Source organism: Cricetulus griseus (assembly GCF_003668045.3).
Source record: "Cricetulus griseus strain 17A/GY chromosome 1 unlocalized genomic scaffold, alternate assembly CriGri-PICRH-1.0 chr1_1, whole genome shotgun sequence".
Lineage (NCBI taxonomy): Eukaryota > Metazoa > Chordata > Mammalia > Rodentia > Cricetidae > Cricetulus > Cricetulus griseus.
Genome location: NW_023276807.1, coordinates 223,076,589 through 223,087,206, shown reverse-complemented (window position 1 = coordinate 223,087,206; position 10,618 = coordinate 223,076,589). Strand labels below are relative to the sequence as shown.

The window sequence follows — 10,618 nt, the reverse complement described above, 5'->3', positions numbered from 1 at the left end:
ACATTAGTGAATTCATTTATTCATGGTGTGTGTGTGTGTGGTTTTTATTATTGTAAACATCTGTGTGATTCATATTGCCATAGATCCTGAACTCATAAGCATGGACCATGCACAGGCTGGCAGCAAGCCAGAAAGCCACTCTGCAAGCAAACAGATACTCTGCATACGGAGAAAATTCATAGCACAACATTGAATGCCCAACCTAAGTCATCTCAGAATTATACATATATGGACTTCTTAATTTGTATAGGGTCTGGAACTCAACTGGTTGGTTGGTGATGAGGTTGACCTGATTTGGGGAGATTTTTTTCTTGGAAAGCTGGGAACAGGGGCTTAATCTTTCTTCTTAGCTGCTTGCTCCTCCCCAGCACTTTCCTCTTTCTTCTCTTCCTCTTCGGATTCTTTGGTGTCTTCCTCTTCACCCTCGCCACCTTCCTCTTCTTCTTTTGTGTCTTCGGACTCATCCTTGGCAGCTTGAACATAAGAAGAAAATACAAGATCCGAATCTAGGTTAAGTCCAGGCAGAACATTTCAGCACATACTCTATAAGTTACTAAACACTACTGTCAGAGTGTGTCTATAAACCTCTTGCCCCACTCTCCCGAAGGACACGTTACAGACAGTGCTTGTGGTGAACAATTTGGCAGGAGACATGTATTTAAATAAAGGGATATAACTTCCAGGTGCTGGGAGCTTATCTCCTCTCTAAACCACCAAGAGTTAAAATATGAACCTTCTGCAATTTTTCATAGATGCTTATTAAATGTGTGTGTCCTCATCACACGTGTATCTTTTATTGTTGCAAAACTCACAAAGAACTCCCTAGGTAGTAGGCAAAGCCCCATAGCTCATCCATCTCCCAATGAATACCCACAGCCAGTATGCACTAGGAATTCTAAAGGGTTTTGTCTTTGTATACCTTCTTCCTCCTCAGCGCCTTCCTCTTCCTCTCCCTCCTCCTTCTCCTTCTCCTCCTCTTCTGCTTCTCCCTCAGAAGGGGGTTCATCCTTGGCCTCCTCAGCTTTGACAGCCTCAATGGTCTCCTCCACCTCTGTCTGCTCTTCCTGGACGTGGCTGGTGTAGTAAGCTGGGAATGAGCGAGCAGACATCAAGTAGGAACTGCTCTGCAAGCCACTGTAGGCAGAGCGGCCGAAGATCTGCGAGCTCTGGGAGTAGCCACTGGTTATACTGCCCACGCTGGTGAAACTGAGCCTGGTCTCTTCACCTTCCAAGAGTTTCCTAGGGGAGAAGGGGCAGGTGAAGGGTACAGTTAGACCACACTGGATGTGTGTTCACGACTTGTTCTAAGCCCACCATGCATCACTTTCCCCTGTTGCCAACCTCAAAAGCAAACACAGCAATAAGCAGGGTTAGGCATAATTACGATTTAATAGAGATTTCACAAGAGACCATGCCCCCCCCAAATCTTCTATGGAGCCCTATTAGATTTAAGATGTAAATGCTAAGAAGAGGGCTTACATTGCTTCAGGGTCAATTCATTATATGTTTGTACCTTCTTGGAGGAACTCCAAAGTAGGGCTACTCTAGAACACTTGTGATTCAACATAACTCTGCCCAGACTCTGGTTATCTGATCTTTTCTGAGGTGCCATGCCCACTGCCTGCTCCATTCCAGTTTTACCTGTAAGCTGCGATCTCAATGTCCAAGGCCATCTTCACGTTGAGTAGGTCCTGGTACTCCTTCAGGTACCTTGCCATCTCACTCTTCGTGCTTCTCAACTCATTCTCTAATTTGTTGATAGTGTCCTGTTGGAAGATTGTTTTAGATTTTCAAAACACAAATCTCTACTGCTTTTATTTTACTGTGATGTTGGTGTAAGGACTAGCTTCAGTTAACTCCAGAGTGTGCACCTTCAATAAAATCTCCCTTAAAATAACTGCATGGTTTTATGGCCTAAAATGTTCAGTCTAGTGATGCATGAGAAGGGGAGGGAGGAAGGTGGACTGATGTAAACAACTTTTTAAATTTTCTTTAGTTTATTGGTTATGGGAAAATGTCTAAAAAATACCAAATTGATTTTTTAAAAAAGGAAGAAAACAAAAAAGAAAGAAAGAAAGAAAGAAAGAAACCCTTTGTCACACTTCTGTCTTTTAGCCAGGTCACATGCTTTCCACAACTCTGTTTCTACTCCCCTGAAGATGAGGACTAATAAATAAATAAATAAATAAATAAATAAATAGGTTGCGATAATTGGCTTAAATATTCTGACTGTATTCTAGTGTCCCTGTTAAAAAACAAAACTATTCCAAAGCTGGGTGATCCAGAACTAGTGAGAGCTAGCCACTGTATTTATTAACCAGGAGATCCACAAAGTGCCAGGTTAACTTTGAGTTGAGTGGTCAGTAAAGAGTAAGCATCAGACTAGTGGCCACGCCCAACTCCAACTCCCTCCTCCCCTCCTCCCAACCCATCCCTAAGAACACAGCAAGCCGCAGTGGCGCCCCGCCCCCTCCAAGTGCCCCACCCTTTCCACAACCTCCCGGAAGCCAAACCCTCTGATAGCAGCTCCAGGCTCGAGGACCCCCTAGCGTTCACTCTCTGGGTGCACCCTGCACCCGGACTGTGCAGCCTCCCCGCCCCCACTGTGCTTGAACTCGTGCCATACCTGCATGGCGCTGATGTCTGCGTTCTGCTTGTCCTCCAACTCCTGCAGCTGCTTCTCCAGAGCTTCGTTCATACCCCGGCATGCTTCGATCTCCAGGGTTTTAGCCTTGAGCAGGCGGCGGCTCTCGGACACCTCATCCTTGGCAGCGCGCACAGCATCGGTGTTCTTGGCGGCACTCTCGGTCAGCACCGTGAAGCGGCTCTTGAACCACTCTTCGGCATTCTGCATGTTCTTGGCAGCCAACTTCTCATATTGAGCGCGGATGTCCTTGAGGGCAGCGGAGAGGTCGGGCTTGGAGGACACGTCCATCTCCACGGAGATCTGCGCATACTGGATCTGAGCCTGCAGCTCGGCGATCTCCTCCTCGTGCACCTTCTTCAGGAAGGCGATCTCGTCCATCAGGCTGTCGATTCGCTTCTCCAGCTCGGCTCGGGCGAGCGCGGCCTCATCGGCGCCTTTGCGGGCTTCCATCAGCCGACCCTCGGCGTCTTCGCGGCTCAGCACCTCCTCCTCGTAGCGCGCCTGCAGGTTGCGCAGAGTTTCCTCCAGCCCCTCGCGCTCGCCCTGCAGCGCCTGCTTCTCGTTGGTGGCATCTTCCGCCGCCAGGCGCAGATCGCGGATCTCCTGCTCGTACAGGGCGCGGAAGCGGGACGGCTCTGAGTGTTTCTGGCGCAGCACCAACAGCTCGGCTTCCAGGACCTTGTTCTGCTGCTCCAGCTCGTGCACGCGCTCGATGAAGCTGGCGAAACGATCGTTGAGGTCCTGGAGCTGTGCCTTCTCCTGCGTGCGGATCGACTTGAGGTCGTTGCTGATGGCGGCTACCTGGCTCAGATCGAGGTTCTCCAAGCTGGGCATCAACGAGCCGGAGCTGGACGAGTAGCTGCGGCGCACGGACAGCGAGGAGGAGACCGGTGCGGAGTAGCTGGAGTACGCGGAGCGCGCCGTGCTGTAGCCGCTGCGCACGCTGGAGATGTGCACCCGGGGCGTCTCCACGTAGCGCCGCTTGTAGGAGGTCGAAAAGTACGGGTCGTAGCCGAACGAACTCATGGTGGCGGCCGGTGTGCCCCTCCGGCCAGGAGCGGAGATGGGGGACCTAGAGAGAAAAACGGGGAAGAAGAGGGAAATGGGAGGATGGATGGCTGTGTGCGGCTCGGCGCGGTCCTGCCACCTCTATTTATACTCCAGGACTCTGACGCAGACTGCGATCGATCGCGGTGCGCAGGCCAGTGGGGGCAGTGCGCTGCAGCAGCCAAGGGGAGGATTCTGCGCAAAAGCGAGGGCGGGGGCGAGCGACAGGCAGCTGGCGAAGTGCGGCTTCCGCCTGGCAGCTTTGCTCTGAGACCCTCCACTTTCTATGAGACCCCCACAACCTCCCTGTTCATTCCTTTTCCTTTCCCACTCCCCCAGCCCACTCTGCCTACTAATACCTAAAGCCCTCAATCACTCGGATCTTTAAATGTTCCAGATAAAAGGCTCTCGCTCCCGAAACTGACACATCAATTTTTAATATCCAATGTCTCAAAGACACCCTGACCCCACCCCACCCTTAGCTCGCCCTTTCTCCACCAGGGACCCTCTTAAGCATCCTGCTTTGTGTTTACGTAGCCGGGTGTTGAGTCTGGGGCTGTTAGGTTACTGACAATAGCTGAGGGTAGCGTCCATGCGACATTCCTGCAGGAAAGTTTTGCATGTCTTTGTAGCTATTTTCTGACATTTTCTTATATTCTCCTCCCTTTCTCCTGCCTCCTTTTATTTATTTTGCCTTATCACTCCGTTTCTCAACACATGGGGGACATGCCCCACCAAACACCCTTGAGACCTCAGGACAGCGGGTGGTCATTTTAACATTTTAAAACCTTTACAGGAAGCAGTTAATTTGTCTGGCACCTTTCATAAAATTTCTCCTTTCTTTGTGGGGAATGAAGCCTGAAATGCTTGGGATGGGGTTGAAACAAATCAGGCAAAGAAAGACTTGCAAGGCAAAGACGCACTCTGCAGCGCAAGAACTTCAGGGTGCCCGTGTGCACACTGATCTATTCCGGCTTCTTTCGCATCAAAAGCCTCTTCCCCTCTTTTACACCTGTGTGGTACCCCAACCTGATGGTTTCGACAAGCCATGCAGGTGGCAGGTTTTTTTTTTTTTTTTCTTAAAGCTTGAGGGGAGAAACCGCTGCTGCGAACAGCTGCCAGCTCTGGGTGTGGTCTCCTAGGAAAAGAATTCAGCCTGGAAGCGGAATGAAAATAAATAGCCGGCTGAAATTCATAGGTAACAGATGCAATAGGGAATCTATGGACTTCCTTCGGGAAGCACTCAGATACCCCAGATACCAGAGTGGGCAAGCCAAACGCACATGAGTGCAGCACTTTCATACTCAAGCTGTGAGTTCCTGCAGTTTCGAAAAGATACTGCAGAGATTCAGATTCGTTGGAAGTAACTAAAACCGCTTTTGAAGTAAGCATTTGGCGTTTTGTTTAATTTGTTCAACATACCACTAGCGTACTGTTTCCTTTAAATGGCCCAATAAGGGAGTATGGATAACGGTTTTCAAATAGGGAAGTGAAGTTTTTGGAGCTGTGCACGGTCGCTTCTGGAAACCGAAAAGAGGGTGAGGTGAGGTTTATTCTGCAAGTTCTTTTCTCATCTTACACTTGCTGTGATTCTGATAACTCGTCCCCTAAATGGAAGAGGAACCGACTGAAGCAGAGGACTCCCACGGGGTTGCTGGTAGTTTAAATCTGTTAAGTCTAAGCCATATTAGAAGCCCACCCCGATTATACATTCTATGCTTTCAAGCCTAAAGTCGCCAGGCTGCCTGCGACTTACGAAGCCAGCATATAGGGTCAAGTACTATTCAGATAGTTCTCTGTAGCCTGCATATCCTTTTTCATATTCATCAGTGATCAAGAGGACTTAAAGGGGAGAAACGCACACATCACACACACACACACAGAGAGAGAGAGAGAGAGAGAGAGAGAGAGAGAGAGAGAGATCTTGAATAAGTCATAGCTCTCCTTGCTTCCTATTATTCCCATATATATATATATATATATATATATATGTATGTATATATGTGTGTGTGTGTGTGTGTGTGTGTGTATGAAAAACTGCAGATTTTTCCTCAAGCTAGCTCCATGTATCCTGTATCATTTCATAATCTTTTGTAGCAGGTCTGCACACATCACTGTTGGGCATTTTTCACTCCCATTCTTCCAGTGCCTTTCTTCAGGAGTTACAGGTCATTCTCAGAGATCTTAAGCATGAGTGTGTGTGTGTGTGTGTGTGTGTGTGTGTGTGTGTGTGTGTGTGATTTCTTTGGATGGGGAGACAGATGAGTGTGTGTGTGTGTGTGTGTGTGTGTGTGTGTGTGTGTGTGTGTGTGTGTGATTTCTTTGGATGGGGAGACAGGACTTCTTGTTAACACCGTTGACTGCAGAGCAGACTGCCCAGAAGGGAACAGTGCGGCTGGTGCTGCAGGAACCATGAGGTGCTGCAGACAAAATAAATTATGGGGCACCTTCTGAGGTTCAGTGAGCAATGAAGAGGGGAGGCAGGTACTCGGGCTTGGTGGCAAGACTGGCATCTGCAAGTCTGATTGAGCATCTAGGACCGATTCTCTTGCTAATCCTGACCAAGAACAAATGGAAGAGAGGGGCAGTGTTAGCATTCATGAATGGGGCTTTCTACTCTTTCTTCATAGCATCCAACAATAACCACTGGTTATAGTTGCTTCCCTTTTGCCTTGCTTTGGAGTAGAGGGAGAGGTTCTGAATCCACGTTGAGTCCCCCACCCCACCCTTCATTATTCTGCTTTGTGCTCTCCTCTGCTAGGTGCCAGACTCTTTTTAAATATTCTGCTCAGTCATCCTCCCTTTCCAATCCTCTTGTCAGCATTTGCTCCAAGAGCCCAAGTGACATTGCTTGGTGTGTCTGAGCCAAGGTAGAGTAAGACACTTTAAAGAGAAACAGCTTGGCTTTCCTTTTCCAGGTCCATAAGTGCTCTGCCTTGGTGACTTCTGCAGTAGGTTGCTGGTTCACCTCCTCCCTCTCTGTGTCTCTGTGTGTTTTTCTGTGTGTATGTCTATCACCTTCTCTCTATTTATCTCCATAAGGCCTATGAGTCTTATCTTTATCTTTTGATTTTCCCATAAGCATAGGACAAACACGAAATTGGGAGTTCCCAGTGGGACCCCATCTAGTAGATATAAGTAATGAAAACTGGGAATAAATACGAGTTGGTGAGAATCATTAGCAAAATTCTTACTGTTTTATTTATCTCCAAACACCTCTATATTTCTTCAAACAACTTTTCTAGGTCCATTAGTCAAAAGCAAGATATATTTGCATTAGGGTTACATAGTTAGGATATAACCGTTTTAGGACCACTAAAAATAAATCAAGTGGGCACCTGGTGACTTCAGCTTTTCTGTTGCTTATTCTGAAATCTTTTTGGCACAGGAACTTCGGTATTGGCGTTAATTTTTTAAAGTGCAGCATCAGGCTGGAATTCTTACAGGCTAAATAGAGCATGGAAGGTTTCTGTCCATGGTCCTGAAAGCCGAATTCTCCTCCCAACAGTAATACAGTCAAATAATCCTACATCAGAATAGCAGGTGGGTCTCCATCCCCCTCATCATCAAGCAGATACATCAATGGCATTAGTGCCAGAGTCCATACATCAATCCAAGGAAGGATGAAGGTAATAAACACAGAAGGGCTGCTTACCAAGTAACAGGCACTTACTATCTATTATTTAATAAGGACAAAATCTCCATGCGAAGGTTATTCAGAGCAAACAGCTGAAGCCAAAGATATTCAGTCATTTGAAATCACACAGCTACCTCAAGTTCAAGATTGAGTACATCTCTCCTCATCCGAGTCCACATCTTCTCTGCCTCTGCAAAGTTCAATAATTACATGCTGCAGGCCACAGAATATAACACGCATGTAGTGAACCCCTCCCATTTGGGTAACACCAACAGGAAGTGATCTATACTGTGAAGCAGTGGTTGAGGATGTTCTCTTTGGACAGCTAGCAAAGACAATGAACTGTGTGATTGTTACAAGTTTCCCTAAACATCCCAAAATAAAATAAAATGGATATTCCTAGTAAAAGACAATACATAACCAGTAACAAAATAATATGACTATCATTTTCCATGGTGTAATTTTACAGATACAGCCTCATTACCCATTTGTAACATAATCTTTTCAGAAGTTCTTAAGCCAAAATGCATCTTGGCCCCTCTAAATCTGCAGTCACCACACCCCGACTCCCACTTTCCTTGATTGCACTTTATAAACAGGTTTCCTGAACATTACCTTTAAAATCACTGCAATAAATAAAAGTGCTGGCACTCAGCAGCCCATGATTGAAGTGTGTCAAACTTGCCATACATTTTAATCTTTTTCAAAAGAAATATGGGCAAAAAGTTAACTGGAAGGTACACTTTTTTGAAGCCACAGTTATCTTTCCTTATGTATCTTGAAGCCAGTTAATTTCTTTGTGTTACTGGAGCCATATTCATCTAACAACATTAAACTCATGGTTGGGTCTCCCTCCTACCAATGCTTAAAAGAACACATGCTGTTGAATGGAAAGGATATCTAATTGGAAGCCCCCCATTCTGTAAGTGATGCATCACAAAAACTGTGCTGTGCCGCTGTATAGATTTTAGATTGCAGCAGAAGGGCGGATGTCAAATGAATGCATTAAAGATGAGAAACTCATTTCTATTCAGAGCACGCTCACCACTGCAAGTGACAGGGACTTAGTGCTGTCTGAGCAGAAATGATGGTGATGGGGCCAGACCCTTAAAGGCTTGTTCCACCCACAGAAGTAGCCAAGGTAATGTCTTTTCTCCCCGGAGGCCTTGATCCACAGTGCCTCACCCTCCATCATAGTCACCAGTCAGAGTCAGAGGGGGGACAGCGTTTCAAGCAACCTGACAGGACTAACCCTGTTTGTTCAGTTGCACTTTCCTGACTGCAGAGAAATACATGCTGCTTCTGCAATCTAGGGCATAACTGGCTGCAGAACTATCCACGCCCGCACCTGGGTTTCTTTGCTGACCTCTACTGTGGTTTAATAAATCAATCAGAGGAATGTGAGACATAAGGTTTTCAAAGACGGAGGATAAGCATTTCCACCTGCCAGAGACAGAGCCTGAGGCTGGCAACCTCACAAGCACGCTGGAGCCCAGCCAGGGCAGCAGTTCACTCCCTCACCAGCTCTCCTTGCTGCAAGAAGGCAGCAGATGCTGTGGAGTCGCAAAGGGGCGGATCCCCCAGCTCTGAAGACATGGCAGGCCGGCTTTTGAAACCATGTGTCTGTCAGGTTATTTGGTAAGTTGAACATTAAGGCACCGTTTGCTTTAGAAAAGTTGTGTCTAAATGCTTATCAACTGATTAAATAACTCGTAAGTTTGTTCACCCATTGAGTCACAAAATGTCAACAAAACACTTAGAATGTGCCAAAATCTATGCAAATGCCTTGGGGGTGTGGAAAGTTACAACCCAGCCACAGTCTTCAAAGGGCTTGAGAAATACCTGAACATGATCAAAAGAAGCTTTTATTGAGGACACAAATGAACACCAAAAATAGAAAGCTAGGTTCTTGCTGAAATAAATCTTTGACAAAGGATTACATGCTGTATGCTTCCATTTCCATGAAATTCTACAACAGACCAATCAATCCATGCTAGGAGAAATTAGAGCAATGGCTGCTTCACCAAAGGGGAGGATGACAAAGGGACTTTCTTCATGGTGACGTGATTATTTCCTGAGCAGTTTGGACTGTGCACTTGGGGTTTGTGTCTGTCAGGATGGAGCAAGACACTAGGAGCCATGCATTTTACTGAATTTACTTGTGCTCGAAGAAATAAATAAAGCCATGAATATGTGCATGTTTATATTAACAATTATAAAATGAATATATTATAAAACATGTAAATATGGGACATTGCTTTAAGAACAGATAAACAGAGAAAATCTTATTCACATGAAATTTCAAAGAATGACATAAAAATTAAGAAAGCAAAATCCTAGGAATTGTCATGAGGAAGAGATGGGTATGAACAGTGACTGGTATGATTTGGGGAAGGAAAGCATGGCAGTGACCTGGAGCCGGTGTTTGTGTGGCTGATTCCCATTCCCCATGCCTTGCAGGCATCATATTTAAACCTCACACAGCTCTAAGTAGATGATGTTTTCTTGTTCTAGAGAGGCACGGTATTGTATTTCAGTTATCCAGGCTTCATGTTGCATTAAAAAAAAATTTCAGTTCAATCTTACATTGCTGCCTCATGTTAAGTTAATATTGACTTTAAAAGCATTAAAATCTATTTATACTGAGGTGTCTTTTTAGAAATCCTAAGATGTAACTATGATTCATTTTCTTTAGCTCTGATCTCTAATATAAATAGTTTTGGTCCTTTCAAACCTGATGAAATAATTCAAAAACCTCCCAACATCAGTTTAAACTGGATAATAGATGTCTGTTTCCGGATAACACTGTTTCAGGCTTAACACTCTTAGAGTCCTTCCTTGTATACTATTTTAGAAGCTACAAGGATCCATAATTCAGATGATTTCAGGCAAGTCTTCCATCTGCTTCTTGGATTTCCTCAGGACTTAGCCTTTATCTGCTTTGTTATCTCTTCCAAGTTGTGGATTAACCCTTCTCACTGGTCCCCCATACTGCAGCCACCAGACATTATTTCTAAGAGGAGCAGACACAGACATTTCTAAAGACACACAAGAACACTGATGCTCAAAAAACAACTTTTGGGTTTATGCTTTTTTCTTCCTCCTAAATTTTAATTCCTTCTCCATGTGAGTCTACAGCATTCTGTGTCTAATCGGCAACTGTAGAGACATTTCAGGGAGATACGGCTGCTGAGTTATGGTACTGGCTCCCCGCAGCATTTCTATAAGGCATGAGATGATTCTTCCACTGTTTGGTTCCCAGGGGATGCTGAGAGGGCTGAGGAAGT

At 45.7% G+C, this 10,618-nt stretch overlaps 1 protein-coding gene across 1 annotated transcript; it reads right to left on the bottom strand.

Moving 5' to 3' along the window:
- Nucleotides 1-333: 333 nt before the first annotated feature.
- Nucleotides 334-3,673, bottom strand: Nefl (neurofilament light). The gene is made up of 4 exons (XM_027390259.2): nt 2,627-3,673; nt 1,642-1,766; nt 920-1,239; nt 334-473 (listed from the first exon to the last, which is right to left on the bottom strand). The coding sequence occupies exons 1-4, from the start codon at nt 3,671-3,673 to the stop codon at nt 334-336; spliced, it is 1,632 nt and encodes a 543-aa protein (XP_027246060.1).
- Nucleotides 3,674-10,618: the final 6,945 nt, after the last annotated feature.